General features: G+C 37.5%; 1 protein-coding gene across 1 annotated transcript in view; it reads right to left on the bottom strand.

Annotated features, from left to right (window-relative positions):
- The window catches only part of LOC140726686 (NADP-dependent malic enzyme-like), a 155,448-nt gene that overhangs the window by 58,240 nt on the left and 73,605 nt on the right, over positions 1 to 23,603 (bottom strand). Inside the window, exons 3-4 of the mRNA XM_073043373.1 lie at positions 23,134 to 23,283; positions 12,055 to 12,130 (exon numbers count right to left, since the gene is read on the bottom strand). Coding sequence (XP_072899474.1) covers positions 12,055 to 12,130; positions 23,134 to 23,283 — 226 coding nt within the window. The remainder of the gene's footprint in view (positions 1 to 12,054; positions 12,131 to 23,133; positions 23,284 to 23,603) is intronic.

Raw genomic sequence — 23,603 nt, 5'->3', positions numbered from 1 at the left:
CTGGAAAAAAAAAATCAAACTCTGAACCAGTCAAAGTGGTAATTGATAACATTATCTTGGCAATTAAAATGACTGCTTCTACGCATTCCATGCAAGAAATTCATGCCCATGTGACCAAATATGTAAATATACCAGAGAGGTGGTGCTGCAAGAATTACGCGTTTGAATTTGTTGAGTGCATCAACTTTGTGCTTAAGAAACAGGTAATGGAAGAATTGCAGAAATATGCATACACTAATCGCTGACAAAAGTACAGATATTTCTGTACAGAAATGTTAAATTGATATTTTAAGTTTTGGCCAGAAAATGAAACTTACTATAATGTTAATTTGTGGGCAATTTGAAACTAACTACATGTGACATATTGTGTAGTTAATATTCCAATAATATTTGAGTAATCTTGTACCTATATTGGTTGATTAAGCATTCTCGTTTGTTTAAAATAATTATGGGACATAAGTAAAATACATATATTGTATACGTCATCATGCTACCACATTATACTTGCGCACCTCACTCAAAAGTAAAAGATGAAGCTACATCCGAATTTTGGATTCCCCACCTTTTCTTTTGAAATAGTTTAATGTGTTGAAATGACAAAACATAACATTGGCAAAGAAGTACTTTTAAAATGAACCTTACATGGCTACCAACTTGTTAAAACAAGCGAGATGTTAGAATTTAAAAAAAACAGAGCTGGAGCATCAGTGAGTAGAAACAGCACCCCAACACGCGGAGAAACAGTCGAGTGTAAAACTAAAGCAGTCAAGACACGTTCTTTGGAAAGGAAAACAAGATTGAGTTTTTTTTTTAAAAGGCAGGAAAAAAGAATATACCGAAGGAGAAGACCCAATAAATTTTTTTCAAAAATGGATCCCTGAAAAATTGGAAATGGGAGAAGAAACTTCAATTGAGATTGAAAGGGTGCACAGAGCCTTAAGGTCAAGATCTCAAGATGATCAAAATCTGCGATCAATTTTGATAAGATGCTTAAGATACCAAGATAAAGAAAAGATTCTGAGGGCGGCTGTTCAAGGTGCCAAAAGAAGAAATGGACCATTGATGATAGCAGAGAAACCAGTTCTTTTTTATCCTGATATAAGTTATAACCTTTTGAAGAGAAAGAAAGAATTTAATTCAGCAAAAAATGTCTTATGGGAAAAAGGTTATAAATTTATAATGCATCACCCAGCAACACTGATAATTTTTTTGGAGGAGGGAAAAAGATTTTTTCCCGATTATCGAGATGCAGAGGTGTTCGCACAAAAACTTCCATCTATTCGCTAATTAAATGTAGAGATTTATAAACGTAATGGTTAAAGACGAAGACAGAGATAGCGAATGGAACTGATGGACATTTAAGGATGATACAAGGGAGAAAAGTAAAATTTTAGAAATATTAATTGAGAATAGTATTTTTTTTTCTTTTCTTATATATATACTTTTTATGTTGCAGGGGGGCTGGGGAGCTTTGAATCGGTTACTGTGGGATTCACGTGTGTAATCATGGTGATTGCCATGACCCGTACAACAGAGGGGGGTAATGTTGTGTTTTTTTTCTTTCACAACATTAGTAGGGGGGTATTTTGTTTTTTTCTTTATACTCTTTTTTTTCTATTCTTTTGCCTGGATGATTGGTGGGGACACACATAGCAACATGGAGACTTCTAAAAAGATTTCCCAGGATACCACGAAAGTTGAAAGATTAGGTATTATTATAGATCGGAGTAACATAATTAAAAACAATGACCAATTTATTGAATTTTTTAAGTTTTAATGTTAATGGGCTTAATGGACCGGTAAAAAGAAAAAGAATTTTAACATATATTAAAAAAAATGAAAATAGATATAGCTTTCTTACAAGAAACTCATTTAACAGACATAGAACATCAGAAATTAAAAAGAGACTGGGTTGGAAATGTTATTGCAGCTTCATTTAACTCAAAGGCGAGAGGAGTTGCAATTTTGGTTAATAAAAATTTACCAATTAAAATACAAAATGTATTAATTGATTTGGCAGGAAGATATTTAATTATACATTGTCAAATTTTTTCAGAACTATGGACTCTTATGAATATTTATGCACCAAATTAAAATGATGTAAAATTTATACAGGAGGTCTTTTTGAATTTGGCTAATGCACATGATAAAATATTAATAGGTGGAGATTTTAATTTTTGTCTAGATCCAGTTTTAGATAGATCAACAAAGGCTGTTACAAAATCAAAAGTAGTAAAATTAACTCTATCATTGATGAAAGACTTAAATTTGATTGATATATGGAGAAGAATCAATCCAAAAGAAAGAGATTATTCATTTTATTCAAATAGACATAAAACATACTCAAGGATAGATTTTTTCCTATTATCAACGAATATTCAAGATAGAGTGAAAAATGTGGAATATACAGCAAGAATATTGTCTGATCATTCTCCTTTAATAATGACAATGATAATGATAGATAAAGAGGAATCAATTTATAGATGGAGATTTAATTCAATACTACTAAAACGTCAAGATTTTTGTGATTTTATGAAAAAGCAGATTCAGTTCTTTTTAGATACAAATTTACATTCAGTTGATGATAAATTTATATTGTGGGAAGCAATGAAGGCATATTTGAGAGGTCAGATAATAAGTTATACTTCTAAAATTAAGAAGGAATATATGATAGAAATAGATCAATTGGAAAAAGAGATTATAAAATTAGAAAAAGAATCTCAAAGAAATATGACAGAAGAAAAACGAAGACAACTTATTAATAAGTTAAAATATAATACACTCCAGACATATCGAACAGAAAAAGCAATTATGAGAACTAAACAGAGATATTATGAACTAGATGAAAGATCACATAAGGTCCTTGCATGGCAGTTAAAAACAGATCAGACTTCTAAAACAATAAATGCAATTCGAACAAAAGTAAATAAAATTACTTATAAGCCTCTAGAAATTAATGAAGCTTTTAAGAATTTTTATTCTGAGTTGTATAAATCAGAATCAAAAAATGATGACGTCAAGATAGAAAGATTTTTATCACAAATAACTCTTCCAAAATTAAATACGGAAGAACAGAAGGGATTAGGTATGCCTTTTATATTGAAGGAGGTTGAAGAAGGTCTGGGATCACTTCAAAGTAATAAATCTCCAGGAGAAGATGGTTTTCCGCCTGAATTTTATAAAAAGTTTAAAGATTTATTAATTCCTCCTCTTATGGAGTTAATACATCAAGCGGAAAGAACGCATAAACTTCCAGGATCTTTTTCAACATTTATTTTAATAGTATTGCCAAAAAAAGATAGAGACCTTTTAAAACCAGCATCATATAGACCTATTTCTTTATTAAACACTGATTATAAAATAATAGCAAAAATCTTATCTAATAGATTATCTAAATGCTTACCAAAAGTAGTGTATATGGATCAAACAGGATTTATTAAAAATAGACAATCGGCAGATAAAGTATCTCGGTTATTTAGTATAATCCATTTAGTGCAAAAGAGGGAGGAAACGAGTGTGGCAGTTGCTTTAGATGCAGAAAAAGCATTTGATAGATTAGAATGGGATTTTTTATTTAAGGTATTGGAAAAATATGGATTAGGAACATCATTTATAAAATGGATTAAAACCTTAAATACTAAACCCAAAGCTAAAGTAGTGACAAATGGTCAAATTTCAACATCATTTCAGTTAACAAGATCAACTAGGCAAGGTTGTCCATTATCACCTGCTTTATTTATGTTGGCAATAGAGCCATTAGCTGAATTAATTAGAATGGACCCAGATATTAAGGGTTTCAGAGTTAATCAGGAAGAATACAAGATTAACTTATTTGCTGATGATGTTCTACTTTATTTAACAGATCCATTGCATTCATTACGTAAATTATCTTATAGATTAGAAGAATATGGGAAAATATCAGGTTATAAAATAAATTGGGATAGAAGTTAAATTTTACCTTTTACTAATGGAGATTATAGTCAATGTCGATTAATAACTCAATTTAGATGGCCGGCAAATGGTATAAAATATTTAGGTATAAGAGTTGATAATGACATAAAAAACTTATACAAATTAAATTATTTACCACTTTTGAAAAAAATTCAGGAAGATCTTGATAAATGGATGGCATTACCAATAACATTAGTAGGTAGAGTAAATACCATAAAAATGAATATATTCCCTAGACTACAATATTTATTTCAATCATTACCAATACAATTACCCTAGAAGTTTTTTCAAGAGTTAAACAAATATGTGAGGAAGTTTCTCTGGAAAGGTAAGATGTCAAGAATATCGTTGGAAAAATTGACATGGAAATTTGATCTAGGAGGGTTACAACTTCCAAATTTTAAGAATTATTATAAAGCGAATCAACTTAGATTTATTGCATCTTTTTTCGAGAAAGATAAAGCGGCATGGATTAGAATAGAACTAGATAAAACAGGAGAAAACGTACCAGAAGATTTTATATATAAATGGGAATCTAAATGGATATGGGAAAAGAAAAAATCTCCTATATTAAAACATTTGATTGACTTATGGAATAAGATAAATGTTGATGATGAGACAAAAAAAATCCTTATTAGCAAAGAGATCTTTAATTCAAAATAGACTTATTCCTTTTACAATGGATAATCAACTTTTATATAATTGGTTTCAAAAAGAGATTAGATATATAGGAGATTGTTTTGAAGGAGGTATATTAATATCATTTGATCAATTAAAGAATAAATATAAAGTATCGAATAACACTTTTTTTTGTTACTTTCAACTAAGGGCTTATTTAAGAGAAAAATTAGGTCAAACAATGTTATTGCCAAAATCTAATGAAATAGAAATTTTAATTCAAAAAGGAAAGATTAAGAAATGTATATCTTATATGTATAATTTGATTCAAAAACAGGCAATTAAACAAGGAGTCCATAAGTCAAGACAAAAATGGGAAAGTGATTTGAATATTAAAATTGAAGAAACAAATTGGTCAAGACTATGTCTTGATAGTATGACAAATACAATAAATGTTCAGTTAAGATTAGTGCAATATAATTTTCTACATCAATTATACATTACACCACAAAAAATAAATAAATTAAACCCAAATTTATCTGATCAGTGTTTCCGATGTAACCAAGAAACTGGTACTTTTTTACATTCTACATGGTCTTGTTCTAAAATTCAACCTTTTTGGACAAATTTAAGACTTTTACTGGAACAAATTACAGGAACACAACTTCCTCATAATCCAATATTACTCTTACTAGGTGATATTGAAGGGATAAAACCGAAACCCAAACTGTATAAATATCAGAAAGAATTCATAAAAATTGCACTGGCAGTAGCCAAAAAAGCTATTGCAGTTACTTGGAAATCGGATACATATTTAAGTATAGATTGTTGGAAGAAAGAAATTTATGGCCGTATTCCACTAGAAAAAATTACTTATAATTTAAGAGATAAATATGAAACATTTCTGAAAATTTGGTGCCCTTATTTACAAAAGACAGGACTAAATATATAGGTGCTCTGAAGATGAAACAATTGGTTACTTGGGGAAAGAAATAAATATATACTCTAAAGTTATTACGAACTCCATGGAGCATGTGGAGATCTTCCAACATCCAGGCACTCTCTTTTTTTTTCTTTCTTTCTTTCTCTTTTTTTTCTATAGGGAAGTTAGGGGGGAGGGGTTAAGGGGAGGGGGAAGGGTTATATACTTTTTTTTCTATACTTTACTCTGTAATCACTTAAAAACGCAATTTAAAAAAGGCAGGAAACAGATGAATTCAGGGTTCAAAAAGAGTGAGTGCCGGATGATAATAATCATTAAAAATATCAGAAACGGCCAACTACATCAGAAAGATTGATGAGTTTGATTACACAATCGGTAAATGGCTCATGAATATTGAACTATTGGAACAGTATTTTGAAACAAATGAAATAGCCAATGAGAAATGAGAGCCAATTTTGGCAAGTGCATGAGGTTTAAAGGCATACAGTTTACTTCAAAGTTTGACTGCTCCAATCAAACCATCAGAAATGAGTTTTGCTGCTATTGTAAAAGTAGTGCAGGTGCATTCAGAAACAAAGCCCTTGTTGATTGCAGAATGTCTTAGTTTTCCTCAGCACAATCAAAAAGCAGAGTCATTTCAGCGTACATTACTGAATTGAAGAGATTGTCCAGAGCATTGTCAGTTTGGTATTGTAATGACACACTACGAATTTGTTTAGTTTGTGGAATGTTAAAAGAAAGTACTCAAAAACTGTCCGTAACTGAAGCACAGATTACATTCAAACAAGCAGTGGAACTTGCCATTTCAATGGAAACCACAGACAGAGATGCAATTGAGCTGTAGTCAGGAATGAAAGTGAGCATAAAGAAAATTGCATCGCCTGAACAAAAACCAACCTGGCCAAACAGACTGAGTTACTGTTGTGGCAGGGGCTCACATACATGAGACCAACTTGCAGAAAATGCAACAAAGTAGGACATGTACAAAAAACATGTCTGGGAGACTAAACTAAATGGTCTACACAGGGAAGAGACAAAGCTAAAAAAATCAAGTTGCAGTTTCAAAAAGAGCACTAATCTGTTGATGAAAAATCTGATAATGATGAGCTCGACACAGACTTGTGTAGCCTTGCGATTTATAGTTTGGAAATTAATAACAGACAAGCAACGTGGCTTATGCCAGAAGTGGATGGCAAATTAATTAAAATAGAATTGGACTCTGGTTCAGCTATTCCACAAAATGAGTTTAAATGGCATTTCAAAGATCCTAAACTGAAGCTTGCAGACATCCAACTAAGAAGTTACACCGGAGAAAAGATAACTCCTGTGGGAATGACATCCATAACCGTAAAACACAACAACCAACAAGCCACACTGAGTTTGCATGTGGTAAAAACAGGAGGACCAGCGTTGTGGTTATGTGATTGACTGAGACAAATACAACTTGATTAGAGATCCATGTCACATCCCCTGAAATTAAGCCAACAAAAAGTGAATTAAGAAAGGTACTGGATGATGCCACATCTGTTTCCATACCAAACACCATGAACTGTTGACCAACAAGGGCAAACAGGTTTTGTGCCAACCTCTGTGCCTCTGGTTGGAAAGCACATTGGACCTAGGAAAGACCATGCTGCTCAGAGGAATCGCATAGTCTTGACAGGCAACATATCTTAGAAAGCTTCTGATGTTAATCAGGCAGTTCCTTGTGAAATGTGGCTCAGTTTTAAGCTGGAAGAGAGTTCAAGAAGCTTCAGGAAAGTTGCAAGCATGAGGCTTTTGTGATTTAAAGAACCAGAATCTACTTTGCGTGCATTAAGGTTATTGCATGATCTTCAACTGGGAGACAGAAAGAAAGTTGCAAATGGCGATACAGAAACAGAGGATTTGTCAGATGATGTTGTGGATGAGGAAACCAAGAGGAGAGATCAGATCGTAAAGGGAGCAATAGAAGGATTAATAAGAGAATACTCCAGTGAACTAAATGCACCTCCCCAAGATCAAGATGCACAAACTAGAAGAAGAAAAAGGTAGAAGAAAGGTGTCTAGAGCTGTCAGAACTGCTTCCTGCAGTCAACTCTGACAAAGGTCATGGAGGGCCCAGAAGCTGATATTGTTTCATTGCCAAGCAGTCTCACTCGTCAATCAGGGTGATCCCCCTCGTCAGGAAAGATGTTATCCCACAAGAGTAAGAAATCCTCCACAGCAATTAAATCTTTAAGCCTGAATGGGACTAGTTAAAATTTACTATGTTGCATATATAGTATAGTGGTTGTATTATATACTGTGTATATAGTTGAGATGCATTCACTGTGGAGTTGGGGTATATCGCTAACAAGGGAGGACTGTTGTGTAGTTAATATTTTGATAATACTTGATTAATCTTATACATATGTAACACCCTAGTTCATTTTTTTAAAACTGTTATTCTGTGTGTATTTCATTTTGTGCTGTTCTATGCGAGCTGCCTGTTTTCCACTTATGTTTGGGTTATTGTTGGAGATAGATGAGAAGACATGTCTGCCATCCAATTAGGATGGTCGAATCAAAAGGGAGGTTTCTCTGGTGAGGGACACTAAGATTGGGCTTGGGGTTTTTTTCGGTGTGGTTCGGGAGAGATAGAGAGAGGCCGGAGAGAAGAGGTTGTAGGATTTGACCCAGAGCAGGACTGTGGTTTGACAAAGCACGGGGTAAGACTGGTTGAGGATCAGTGACTTGGGGAAACTGTGAGCTCCAACTTGTGCACTGTTTCATTATACTGGGCCCTTTTTTTGTTATTTTCTTTACTAACCCCTTAGTCAAATTAAAAATTATAAAGCTAAGAAAATCTTTTAATTGTATGCGGTGTACTGTCTGTTATTTTGTGGCACTCATTTGTAACAGGGTAACAAATTACTCAACATCCACACAAACAGGGGGTTTCGGGTGGGCTTGCGCCTCAATCTCACACGTTTGGCGGGGCCGAAGATTGTCTTCCATCGACTGAGGAAACCAGAGTATTTCCCATATATTGGTTGATTAACCATTCTTGCTCATTTAAAATAATTCATTATGGGTAAGAAGTAAAATATATTTATTGTATATGTCATTAGGTTATCACGTGATACGTGTGCCGCTTACAGCAAGCACAAAGTTTGACCCGTACTTCAGACAACCCATGTCTTCCTTTGAATTAGTTTAATGTTTTGAAGTTACAAAACGTAACATGACAGCATCACTGTTGTTAAACAATAAACACTTATGTCAACAACAATCTTAATATTCAAAATATGGTGATGCTTACATCAGATGGGACTAATGTTATGCTTGGTTAGAATAATGGTGTGGCAGCAATACTTTGAGGAATAAAGCATCTGTTTGAGCAACATCGTGTTGCACACAGAGAAGACTTTGGATTAGACCACGCATGGAAACAAGTATCAATTATGTAGGATATAGAAACTCCGCTAAGATAGCTGTCAAGATATTTTGCCGTTAACTACTTTAATCAGGAATTATGAAGTTTTGATCCAGTATTGCAAAGGGCAAGTTGATGATTGTAACAATCCAATCAGCAACTACTGGCTGAAGATTTTGACCAATCCACAGTATCAAGTAGCATTAGCTTTCCTTAATGATGTTTTAGAAGATCTGGCATCCCTTTGTAAATTCCTTCAGAAAAAGCTGTTTGATTACAATTGAAGCAGTGCAGTATGCAAAAACAAAAATTAACAAGTTACAATCACAGTATCTTGGCAATGCCATTTATTAGAGTGATAAAGTGAAAGATCTGCTGGCATTTATGAGCTCTGATATCAATACTGCGCCTATTATTTGATTCATTCAATGTGTGTGTAATCACTTAGGTAATAGATTTCTTGATGATGACTTAAGAGATTTTGACCCTGTTCCTATTACAAATACAAACAATTTTGAATTTGGAAAAGAGAATGTTGTAAGACTGACAAAAAACTCAGCTACTGTTACCAACTATGACAAAAAGCATTGCCTCAAAAATAATCAAGCAATACTGTGATTTCAAATCTGTCGTTTCTGAGAAAGTTAAGACTGATTCAATTAAAACACTCACTGATATGTTGAACTAAGTGCTTAGAAACAAAAAAAAAAATGAACTGTCAATTCTTGTTGATATCATTGGAATTTTGCAAGCTTCCAATCCTGACCGTGAACTGAGATTCATTTTTATGAATTTACTCAAAAGTAAATCCAGAAACAGACTAGAAATGGAACATTTGGATGATCTAATGACGATTAAGACACATTTTTCATCTGAATGTGAAATCAATCTGAATAGTGTGATTGACAATGAATTTATAATAAAGACAGATGAGAAGAAGCTTACAAAATGTGAAAGATTTTCTTTGTTGTACTGTATTTTATTATACCCTACAATTATCAAATAAAATCAAAAGTATGGGATTTTTCAATTTTGATTCTAAATATTCATAGCATGCATATTACAAAAAAAACATTTAAAGTACCATGCAGTTGTCAGGCCCTGTAAACATTTTCTGCTCAGAATAATGGTTGATTCAAGCTGCTGTAAAAAATATTAGAGGGAACATTGCCCATCACCAGACCCAACCACATCCCCCTATGTCCCCAACTGTGTGGTCATATCCCAATTGCATCTCCCCCTGATATTGTAATCACCCCATACCCTTTGCTGTTGCCAAACTAATCTACCCAAATCTCTTCCCCAGCCCCATCTAACCTCACGTATTCTTACCATCTTCCTGATCCATGCCAATTTCACTGGACTGTGCTGGTTTCTCTAATGTCCACTTACTTAAGCACTTGCTGCACTCTAACTATCCCCTCCATGGCCCCATGGTCCCCTCACCACAACCCTGGAAGTATCAGATGGCAGCTTTGAGAGTATGAAGATGTGCTATGGCTATGGAATTGTAACCCAGTCCTTGGTTGGATTAATACTATGATTTTTCATGAATTTCAGCTGTATTAAATATCTGTCATGTAGTTTTATTTAAAGGTTAATCAAACCCTATTATGCAAAATCAGAATCCCCAAGGCTACAAGAACAGGTACGAGTTTGGCTATCCTGTGATAAGTAACTCAAAACCACGAAAGTTTATCCACCATCAGCAAGGCACAAGTCAGGAGCACGTTGGGTTGTTCTCCATTTGCACTGATAGGAGCAGCTCCAACAACGAGCGGGAAGTTCAAACCTTTCAGGACAAAAGCATAAACCAAGAGATTGTGCAGATGCTGGAAATCTTAAGCAATACACAAAATACTGGAAAAACTCAGCAAGCCAGGCCACACCTTTGGAGGGAAATAAATAGTCAATGTTTTGGGTCGAGACCCATCATCAGGACTGTCACAGTGCATGGTAGATGACTGGGGTAGCAGTAGATGGAGGTAGTTTGGTGGAGTTTAAAAGACACATGAATAGGAAGGGAATGGAGGGATGTGGATACAAGAGGTACTGAGGATGCTGGAAATGAGAACAATACACACAATGTGCTGAAGGAACTCAGCAGGTCAGGCAGCATTTATGAATGGGAATAAACAGTCGCCGTTTCGGGCCAAGGGATATGGATGATACATAGGGGAGCATTTAGTATAAATCGGCATCAGGATCGGCACAGAATCAGAGGCCAAATGGTGTGTAGAGTGCTGTACTGCACCATGTCTAAGTGATTGTGGGAATACATTCATTGGCAGGACTGAAGCAGTTTAAGATGGTATGTCAGTTCTGGTCATCTCACTACAGGAAGGACGTGGATACTATAGAGAGAGTGCAGAGGAGATTTACAAGGGTGTTGCCTGGATTGGAGGGTGTACCTTAAGAGAATAGAACATTAGAAATTTTTTGACAAGAACAGGCCATTCAGCCCAACAAAGCTTGCCAAATTCCTATTCACATAGTGTGTTGAAATAACTATCAAGTAGGTTGAGTGAATTTGTCCTTTTCTCCTTGGAGCGATGAAGGATGAGGGGTAACCTGATAGAGGTGTATAAGATGATGAGGGGTGGATAGCCAGAGGCTTTTCCCCAGGGTTGAAATGGCTAACATGAGGGGGCATAGTTTTAAGGTGCTTGGAAATAGGTACTGAGGGGATGTCAGGGGTGAGCTTTTCCCCCACAGAGAGTGGTGGGTGCGTGGAATACACTGCTAGCAATGGTGGTGGAAGCAGATACAATAGGGTCTTTTAAGAATCTTTTAGATAGGTACATGGAGCTTAGAAATATAGAGGGCCATGCACTAGGGAAATCCCAGGCAGTTTCTAGAGTAGGTTACATGGTCGGCACAGCATTGTGGGCTTAAGGGCCTGTAATGTGCTGTAGATTTCTACGTTCTACGTCATCATCACCACCACCTTCTCAAGAGCAAATGGGGAGAGGCAATAAATGCTTGATTTACCAGTGAAACTTCTCTCTCAAGAAATGAAGAAAGCAAACATTAAACTCTGTGCAGACAATGTTCTTTTCCAGCCTGACCTTCTAACCATCATGCTTCAACATCACACATAGAGTCACAATCAACATAGATTTGCAGATGCTGAAAATAAGCCTACCTTTATAACATCTTCAGGCCAAGAGTTTAACATTGTAGCAATGTGGCCCTTGTCATGAATAGTAATGAACAGTCCTCTGGAAGAAAAGGAATAAGAATGTTTGCTGTATGCAACAATAAAAGCAAATGAAAGATTTTGGGATTAAGCCTTGAGTGCTATTCACAACTGGTTTAATGGAATTGTCATAATAGGAGCTTGCAGATGAGCGCCAGTTGTAAAACAGACTAGTTCTACTCCTGATCGCAACTATATACTAAAAGGGAAAAAAGAGCTGGCTTTCTTTTTTTCGTTCCAGTTAATTAAAAAAACCCAATTAAATTGCAAGTGGCCTGACCTACCAAGTCACAATTAGTTAGGCTCTGGTTGGCATTTGCTCTTCTATCCTTGTTTATGTACCAACTAAAAATCAGTATCATTTAGAGAATATTAGCAAACTTTAACAATAAAAAAAACACAAGTATGTTAATGTACTATATTAGAAAGCCATACTTTGATCCTATTTTTCAATTAACATAATATATTTAAGACATTGTCTTGAATGGCACACACGCTGCTTTGCTTCACGTGTGGTTCACGTGTGGTTCTCTACCTACTGACAGACTCTCCCACACACTTTGAAACTGAAATACTGCTTTGAATATTGCTTGTTGAAGCTAAGTTACAAGAATATGCCTTCACAGGTTAAGTTCTTCTGTGCCCCGGACCAGAGTGAAATCTGTTGCCCAAAATGTCTCCAATCGCTCATTCTTATGGCTTCTGATACCGAAAACCTGAGGCTTAGCAGTATTTTGCATATGAAATAGAGTCAGGACAGCCACTAAAAGTAATTATTCAGAGGAAGGCAGTATCCATCATTTAGGCTCCTCACCATCTGGGACGTGCACTCTTCTCATTGAGATCATCCCAGGGGAGATACAGGAGCCTTAGACCCACATTCAATGGTTTAGAAACAGCTTCTTCCCCTCTGTCAGTAGATTTCTTTCTTTTCTTTTAAAAAAATTTTTTTTTTATTAGTTTTTCAAAACATTTTACAAATTAAACACCCCAAATCCCAATGAGGAGCATTAATAGTGCAAAATTAAGCATACAATAACAATATGCTACAAAGGAAGAGAATTTAACAAAAAAGCACCTAAATTAAAGACAAGTAAGCTTAGTGTCCTCCCCAAGCCCCACAACACAAGAAAAATAAAACAACAACTCCAGACCGACCACAACACAATATAAAGAGTATAGGTCAGGACAGTCAAACTCCCAGACTGTGAATACACTTAGCAACAGAGGATAATAATGCCTACTACCAGAAAAAAAAAGGGAGCTGAAAGCAAGGGACCGAAAAGAAGAAAAAAAAAACCCTAGTCAAGAGGAAGGTTATGAAAGTACTCAATACAAGGTCCCCAGACCTTATGGAACTTTAGATCCGAATTAAGATCTGAATAATGAATTTTTTCGAGGTCCAAGCAGGCCATAATGTCATTAAGCCATTGCGCATGAGTGGGCGGGGCAACATCTCTCCATCTAAGGAGGATCAAGCGTCTCGCCAGGAGAGAGGCAAAGGATAGTATTTGGCATTTGGTCGGACCCAGACATAAATCTGTCTCGCCCCAAAAACCAAACAGAGCAATTAAGGGGTTTGGTTCTAGGTGCTGATTCAGAATACCCGATAATGTAGTGAAGACATCTTTCCAGAATTTCTCCAAGCTAGGACAGAGCCAGTACATATGGATGAGAGAGGCCACGCCCCTCTTGCATTTATCACAGAGTGGACTAATGCCAGGGTAGAATCAAGATAGTTTAGGTTTGGACATATGGGCTCTATGAACAATCTTAAACTGTAAAAGGCAATGGCGAGCACAAAGAGAGGTTGAGTTAACCGATTTGAGAACTGAGTCCCAGCTCTCCTCGGATAAGGAGATATTTAAATCCTGCTCCCACGCCATTTTAATTTTATCCACAGGGGCCCGTTGTAAGGCTGCTAGTTTATCTCGGATAATTGATATTAAACCTTTACCTAGTGGATTAATGGAAAGAAATAGGTCCATAGCATTTTTCGCAGGCATTTCAGGAAAGTTAGGAATTAAAGGAGCAATAAAGTGTCGGATTTGGAAATATCTGAAAAAGTGAGCTTTAGGCAGGTTGAACTTAACAGAGAGCTGCTGAAAAGAAGCGAAGCGATTATCAATGAAGAGATCTTCAAAATGTCTAATGCCCTTCCTATACCAAACATGGAATGCTGAATCGTACATAGTAGGTAAAAAAAGGTGATTATGTGCGACAGGGCTAGAAACGGAAAACCCCTGGAAACCATAGCATTTCCTGAACAGTTCAGCATTTATGAACTGAACATATACGCAAAGTGTGTCTAACAAGAGGATTAGCTATTGATCTGGGCAGACTACTAGGGAGTGCAGAGCCAAGAAGTGCAGAGATAGATAATTCTTTAGTGGAGCTCAACTCCATTGCCACCCAGTTAGGGCACTCGGGTTGGCTGTCAGTAGATTTCTGAATGGTCCATGAACACTTCCTAATTTTCTTGTTTTGTTTACACTATGTTTATAGTTTATTGATTGTTGTCTTTACACTGTATTGCTGCCTCAGAACACATTTCACAACCTGTCAGTAATAAATCTGATTCTCAAAAGTGCCAAATAACAGTTGTTTTTGCTGACTTAACATTGCAAGTGTGTAAAATGTTTGTCTCAAATGTTTTGTTATTTTAATTACAGAACTACAGACCAGTTTTTTGCTAATATATGTAGCAAACTAACCATAAGTGCCTTTCTGTTGAAAGCAATGATCCAGAGACTCAAGGGAATTTCCAATATTGGGAGAATCTAAGACCAGAGGGAGCCTCAAACTACAAGGACACCCCTTCAGAACAGAGAAGGGGAGGAATTTCTTTAGCTAGACCGTGGTGACTGTGGAATTCAATGCCACAGATGGCTGTGGAGGCCAAATAATTGAGTATATTTAAAACAGAGTTTGATAGGTTACTAATTAGTAAGAGCATCAAAGGAGAGAGGGAAATTCAATCAGCCATGATTGGGACTTGATGGACTGAGTGGTCTAATTCTGCTCTTATGTCTTATGGGAAGAAATCACAACTTCCTACAATAATTCAATTACATTTTATAATTCATTTTAATCAACATAACGGTGCTATGTGGGATTTAAAAATAAGTTTTTATTGTCAAAGATTAAGTTTATTTTGAAGACCTTTGTCAGTTTTGAGATTACCTATGACCTTTCTTGGCATGTATCCACCAACTAAAGTTGGTATTTAATCAAAGGTCCTTCAGCAGATCTGACCTGGTAAAGGGAGACTTTCCTCATTGATTTGAATTGTGGAGAAGAAATTTAAGGAAACAAAATTTTCTAAAAGGTTAATGTCACTGTATTTGACAGTTTTTCCATTAAGCATTTCATTTATTTTTTTTCCCTCTCCTTTTTTTGTGCATGGCATACATGACGCTTCCTTTTAGATGGGCAAATTGTCAATTTTTGCTCTAACACAAGAATAAGATGCCAACTTTTCATTAAGGGTAGTAGAGGTCGCAGGGGCTGGGTCAGATATTCAAAACAATCAGTGATATTATCACTCAGTTTATCATGACAATCGGGTGGAGCACTGTCGAGACTGCAGCAGAAGAGACGAGATGCAGACTTGAGTCAACTGCTGCCTTCCCCATGCCCGGGCCCCAAGTGAAATAGTGACCAGACACCAGCCAACATCCTAGGCACAGACATCAGCCCAAGTACAAACACTCAGGAGGATCACACACGAGGACACAGGAGCAGAGTAGGTCACCTAGACCCTAGAGTCTGACCGCCAGGCATCAAGACTCAACTCCTCTTATCTGCCTGATCCTCAATTCCCTGAACATATAACAAACCTTTAAATATTTCCAATGATGCTTAATTGGAGCAGGGGTTCCCAACCTTTTTTGTGTCATAGATCACTAACATAAACCAAGGGGTGAATGGACTCCTGGTTGGGAACCTCTGCACTAGAGCATCAACCTTGGTGCCAGGAATGGGCAGATATTGCTATATGAACAAAATAAAACCTTAGAATTATAGATTGTGACTGTTAAAGGTACATTATCCTTGCTAGATGGCATCACTGGAGTTCTCCATTTTAAGAAGAGGAAATGCTTAAATGAATCATTCTGCATGCTGGCATTGTACTTCTATAAATTAAGTATTGAATAATAAAAAGGCCAAAGTGAGTGCTGAAGTCAGGCCCTTTGCATTTCTACAGTGCAATATAAATGTGGACCCACCAAAACTCTAACAACTTGCATTATTGGTGCTCTACTTTGTTTCCAAGCATCAAGGAGCTCATTGTTGTACTCAAATTGGTCACTGGAACATTTAAACCCACGCTTCGCAGTGAGTGCAAGATATTCAGATAAAACCTTGCGTAATTTAAAAGCTGATAGAATTAAGCAATGCACTCCGTACACAGTAGGCCAATTGTAGGGAATGACTACACAACGTAAATGACTGAACAAAAGCCTGCCCTTGTTCAAAAGAGCAAAAGGAATTATAGATAAGTGACCCAATATTTGCTGAAATGGGCCATTCTAGGATACTGGTGCATTTCCTTAGCCAATGAAATATGAGGGAAGGAAGTAATGACATTGGAAAGAAAATGTCCCATCACACCCAGAAAGAAAAGCAAAAAGGAAATATATCAAAAAAAAATAAAGAAATGGCAGAAAGGTTTTTTTTAAAATTTGTAATTTTTATTGTCAACCAGAATAAGATACAGGTTTCCCCCGCTATCCGAAAGTAGAGTGCTCCTATGAAACCTTTCGTAAGCTGAAACGGCATAAAGTGAAGAAGCAATTACCATTAATTTATATGGGAAAATTTTTTGAGTGTTCCCAGACCCAAAAAACAACCTACCAAATCATACCAAATAACACATAAAACCTAAAATAACACTAACATACAGTAAAAGCAGGAATGATGCCGACTAAAAGAGACCACTTTGCTACTAGCAGAACCAATAGTAACATCGGCAGCTTTCAAGATTCTTTATCTCTGCGTGTAAATAATACGAATGGTGGATGCAGGCAAGTTCAACGCACGTACAATGTCTTTATTTCGTTCACCACAATCGAAACACTTAATTACTTCCAGTTTTATGCTAAGCGTACCACCTTTACGAGCTCTCTTAGGCTTTTCTGTTACCTTAGGACACATCCTGCTAATGGATGCACAAGATAAATCGAGATAAAGCACAGATGCTCACAGACACAGTTCACAGCTCTGGCGGCTTGATGCTGAGTGTAGTTCCCGAGGAAGGGGGTTGGCGGCGCCACTCTCGCTGCTCAGCGTGCGTGCTGCCTCTATACAGTACTAGCTCGCTGCAAAACAAACGCTGAACACTATTTTTGCTTTTCGCCTTTTTTCTTAAAAGCGAAAATCCTCTTTGGATTTATTTCAGTTAGCGAAAACAGGTACTAATGTAGGTCTTTCCTACAAGCGAAGTGGCAGAAAGCGAACTTTTGAAAAGCAGGGGACACCTGTACTATATTTCCACCTGTTTTCGGTTGTTCCTACCTGAACTGGAAACCATGATCGGTGCCTACGGCGCAGGTGTGGTTCCATGAGCGAGTCGGAATTTGGAGAACCCCCAACACCAGTGACAATCAAGTGGTGACTAAGAATCGGGATCCCTGAAAGCTCTGTGGAAATCTCTGTGACTTGCTACGTAGTATTTTGTGTGGTTTGTTTATGCTTTCTATTTTATGATAATAAATTAAGCTCAAATTATTTTGTTGTGCTCGTTCACTTATTAGCACATATCCGGGACACTTGAATTGTTTGGGTCTGATCGAATCAGCCCAATATATTTCTTTCAAGAGAGGCTGAGTGGAATTTTACAACATAGATCTTGCCATTAGGTTATTCACTTTGTACATTAATAGTCCTAACAGGTTACAACAAGCTCAGTACCTTTATGTGACTGCTGAAGATAACACACTTGACCATTGTTATACCACCGTCAAGAATGCTTATTGTGCCACCCCATGCCCACACTTTGGAAAGTCTGATCATCTGGCTGTACTTCTACTCCCAGCATATAGGCAGAGACTAAAGACCACAGCACCAGTGGTGAGGACCAAGAAGGCATGGTCAAGGGAGGCAGAGCAGTGCTTACAGGGCTGCTTTGAGTCAGTGGATTGGGCAATATTCAGAGACTCACTTTCAAATCTGAATGAAAATGCCACAGTCGTCACCAACTTCATCAAGATCTGGATTGATGAATGTGTGCCTTTGAGAACATACCAGACACACCCAAACCAAAAGCTGTAGATGAACCAGGAGATTAGTCGTTTGCAGAGGACTATATCTGTGGCATTCAAGACCGGTGATCTGGAACTATACAAGAAGTCAAGGTACAACCTACAGAAAGCTATTTTAAAGGCAAGAAAACAATTCCGATTGAAGTTAGAGATGGAATTAGATACACATCAGCTCTGGGAGGGTTTGCATGCCATTACTTCTTACAAGGCGAAACCTAACAACATGAATAGCTGTGATGCTTCACTCCCAGATGAGCTCAATGTCTTTTAAGCATGCTTTGAAAGAGAGAATAAAACTACACCTGTGTGAATCCCTGCAACATCTGGTGACCCTGTGATCTCGGTCTCAGAGGTTGACTGCACGACATCTTTCAAGAGGGTGAACCCTCTCAAGGTGTCAGGCCCTGATGGTGCACCTGGCAGGGCACTGAAAACCCATGCTGACTCACTGGCAAAGTGCTCAAGGACATCTTCAATCTCTCACTGCTGTAGATAGAAGTTCTCACCTGCTTCAAATGGGCAACAATCATATAAGTGCCCAAGAAGAGCAGGGTGAATTACCTCAACAACTATAATCCAGTTGCACTCATCTGTGAGGTTAGAGTCAACCCCTGCCTAAGCAAGGAGCTGGACCTGCCGCAATTTGTCTACCATCACCATAGGCATACAACAGATGCAATCTCACTGGCTCTCCACTCAGCCTTGGATCACCTGGACAATAGCAGTATCTACATCAGGCTGTAGTTTATTGATTACAGCTCAATGTTCAACACCATCATACCCTCAGTTCCAATTAACAAGCTCCAAAACCTGGGCCTCCACACCTCCCTGTGCAACTGGATCTTTAACCTCCTCATCAGGAGACCACAGTCAGTGTGGATCAAAAATTACACCTGTTATGAAACCAGTAACTGGTTTCACTTACCAGCAAAGATAGATATGTCAGTTGAAGTCCAATGGTACTATTTTCAAAAGTTTTATTAATAAAGGGGCACAAAAATTAAGGTTAATACAAACATTCAGATAACATGCGTCAATACTCAATCTAAACCGCAGGTACATTAATAATCACTCAGAAATGAGCTCTTTCGTTGTCTAGGGTATAATACTGAGTCCAATTGGAAATATAAAGAGTCACTCTGAAGTCTGCAGGCTTTTCCCTTTTGGTTTCACGTGTTGGAGAGAGAGAAGAGATAAACGGAAAAACTTGCCCAAAACATCCATGGAATCAGGGGAGCGATCTTCCCCGTTGTTAGTTAAAAGCGACCTTCCGTTGGTTCCAGCCACAAACCCCGCATTCGGAATTTAACGCACGTGGCTTATTTCAAAATGGCTTCCCGTTCCCATGGGAAGCGGTATCGTGCTTCTTGGTGTCTCCTTGGTGCGTCTGAGGGTCGTCCTCTTTCAGACTCTTCTTTATACTGCCTCACGGGATCTCAGGTGTCAATCAGGTTGCAGGTGATGCAATCTCTCTCTCAACCAGCCCACTTTGCCCGAGGGCTTTACAATGTCCCTGCGAGTTGGCACGTCTGCAGTTCCCAGGTGTCTCCTGAGAACAATGCCACAGTCACCAGCTTTTGTCCCAGTGGAATGTCTTTCCATTTCCTGTGTCCATTCAGCCTGTCTCTCTCTCTCTCTTGGGTCATTGACCCCCCTTTCACTAGGGCTCTTGCAATTCTCACAAAGGAGGGGGCTGGTATCATAACACACCTCCTCGCTGACAGTCAACACCAGCACACCTCAAGGATGTGTGCTTAGCCCACTACTCTACTCTCTCTAGACCCAGCTCAAGCACCATCTATAGATATACTGATGATACATCTATTGTTGGTGACAAGGAGTTGTACAGGAGTGAGACAGAACAGCTGGTTGGGTGGTGTTACAACAACCATACATTCAATGTCAGTAAGACCAAAGAATTGATTGTGGACTTCAGGAAGGGGAATTCGAAGGAACGCACATCAGTTCTCATTGAGGGATCAGCAATGCAAAGCTTGAGCAGTTTCAAGTTCCTGGGTGTCATCATCTCTGAAGATCTATCCTGGGTCCAAAATATCGCTGCAATTACAAAGAAGGCACAACAGCAGCTTTATTTCATTAGGCGTTTGAAGAGACTTGGTACGTCACCAAACCCACTCTCACATTTCGACATGTGCGCTGTGGAGAGCATTCTAACTTGTTGCATCATAATCTGGTACAGAAGGGCCACTACACAGGGTTGGAAAAGGCTGCAGAAAGTTGTAAACTCAGCCAGCTACATCATGGGCACTAGCCTCCACAGCACTGAAGACACCTTCAAAAGACAATGCCTCAAAAAGTGGGTGCCCAGCATTAAGGAACTCATCATCCAAGACCTGCCCTCCTTTCACTGCTACAGTGAAGGAAGTAGTACAGGAGCCTGAAGACACACTCAACATTTCAGGAATTGCTTCTTCCCCATTGCCATCAGATTTTTGAATGGACAATGAACCCACAAACACTAACTTTTTTTTTGCTCTTTGCACTACCAACTAAAGTTGAATATATATTTCTTATTGTAATTTGTAGTTTTTTAAAATTATGTATTGCAACATGCTGCTGTCCCAAAACAACAAATTTAATTACATATGCCAGTGATATTAAACCCAACTCTGATTAAGTGTACAATTTATTGGAACTGTCCAAACTTCCCACCTCTCCCAGAAGTTCTGGGAGTCTCTCACATATTGATAGCGGCTCCCTGATGCCCATGAATTATATACAATTTCCCGGAAATAGATTTTGAGGGAGGGGAGCACCCTGACTGGTCTCTCTTTGTGCTAAGTAGACCTATCAGTTTTCTCTGTGGGTGAGCTTTACAGTCAATCTCTCTCTCTCTCTCTCTCTTTCATTGTCCATCAGTTCAGTTTAGTGTCCTGCAGCGCCATGGCAGAGTGTTCCAAAAAAAAGAAAATATTAAACGTACTTCACCCCAGACTACACTAAAGTGTACCCCTGCCTAATAAGGGTCAAAAAGAATGAGTGTTGCTCACTGCACTGTTTGCAACAGTGACTTTTCTATTGCCCATGGTGGGTTAAAATGTAAAAGACATGTTGAGGTGAGTTTAACAGGTGTCATTCATTCATTAGCATAGCTAATGTTATTTAAACTAGTTGGCTAACTGCAAAGGACTACTCTTATTGATGTCCTACGTGATGAGGCCAAACTCCCTGTAGCTTAAAGTTGTAATGGAATTAAAAAATGACTCCATGATAATATAAGTACATATTTTAGTGTCACATTTTCTGCATAAGACAATATAATAAGGATACATCTTATGCTTTTATTTCTTTTAGGGACCACAACATATTAGGGAGGCTAAGCGCAGGGAAGGCTGCTCAAGTATTTCATCAACCAAGACAGCAGCTACGTCTCACAAAACACTTGTGAATCTGCTGTCTTGCAAAATTCACAAATTCATTGACACAGACTGCTGTGAGGTTGAGACTTCCGGCAAAATGCTCAAATCTGCCAAGCAAGCCACATCACAGTACAAGGAAAGTTTGCAAAAGAAATAGAAAAGCTATTTGCATTAGCATTTAACTATTAGCATTGAGACTGCCAAAAAAATACTCTGACTTCCACATTCTGTAGCTCATGGTTTAACCCTTCTTCATAATACAATTTAAGAAGAAAATTATTTCTCAACTTAGGAAGAAAATTACTAATGCAAGAAGTTGCAGAGGGTAGTGTACTCTACCCAATACATCACAGGCAGATCCCTCCCCCTCATTGGTAGTATCTACAGAAGGCAAAATCTATAATCAAAGATCCCCATCACTCAGGTCATGCCACTGTTTCATGCAAGAGGTATAGAAACCTGAAGTCACACAACACTAGGGTCAGGAGTAGTTCCTTCCCTTCAACTATTCTATTCTTGAACCAACCATCACAACCCTAATTTCTACAGATAAACAGCATTTTAACCACTTTGCATTAAAATGGATTTATTTTGCTCTTGTATTTTATTGTAAAAATGTGTATAATTAATTTAGTTGGAGATAAAGCATGGTAATAGGTCCTTCCAGCTCTCTTTATGTTTTTCTGTGAATGCTGCTTATACAATGCCATGGGCCTGTGATACTGCTGCAAGTCAGTTTTTCATTGCACCTGTGAAAACATGTAATTTGCATATTACAATAAACTTAGGAGTTTGTATTAAACTTTTCATTATTACTACTACATATGCTCAGATACCTTATTCTTAACTGGCCACTGAGACTTTGTGGTTAACTGCAATTAAGAAAATTTTTCCAGATTATTAGAAAAGGTTAAAACTCCATCTAGGATACCAGTTTCAATGGATTTACATTTAAGATAGTTGTCCCAGTCCAACATGAACCAAGGTAAGTACCTTAGACAAAAATCAGTAGGACTGACCCACTTGGCTATAAAACCAAAAGTACAGTTGGGAATGGACAACACATCAAACCAGAGGAGGGGCAGCTTTGGAATTACCTGCAGCGGCCTTTACAATGAAACAGCTTTTTATTTCAGCAATCAGTTTCCAAGCTGGATAGAGGAATAGTTAATTAGTCAAGGTTCTAGAGGGGTAGTTGCGCTTGAAAGTAATGGGGGCATTGAAAGCAACTTAATATTAAAATTTCTGCAATTTAGTTCTTACACTGTTGTTAAGTGAAATACTTTGAAAAATGAATTTAGTTGGTTACAATTAAATTTGCTGTATTTCCCATTACAAATATTTTGGAGGATGAACTTAGTAAAACATAAATATCAACTCACCTCGGCCTTCTGAAGGCAAGGCCGTACTGCTGACACGCCAGGCCCACAGTGGGGGTATAGATAATTGGCATAAATCTTTCAATATTGGAAGTAAGTACTCTATAGAAAAGCTTCTCATTCCGATCCTGGAGAGTCATGAGGATAATATACCTGTATAGGTGAGCAAATTAAAAGTTTTCACAAATTAAAAAGGTAGTGCTGAAATTTTTCTGATCAGAAACAACCAAGATTCATTCTATGAATCTGACTTCATTTCATCTTCTAGAGTGCATTACTACTTTTAAAAATTTACACACACAATTCCGTTAAATAGTACTTGTCTCCTAAATCATCTTTTAAAGGTTTTCACTTAGAGAACATCTGTTTTGCTAAGATTTTAGTCACCTGCTCTGGAATCTCCACTTGAATTCAAGGTTTACTCTGTGAAATACTTTTGGGACATTTTTCAGGATTAAAGGGTGCAACATGGA

This window comes from Hemitrygon akajei, chromosome 4 (assembly GCF_048418815.1).
Source record: "Hemitrygon akajei chromosome 4, sHemAka1.3, whole genome shotgun sequence".
NCBI lineage: Eukaryota > Metazoa > Chordata > Chondrichthyes > Myliobatiformes > Dasyatidae > Hemitrygon > Hemitrygon akajei.
This window is presented reverse-complemented; position numbering and strand designations above follow the sequence as displayed.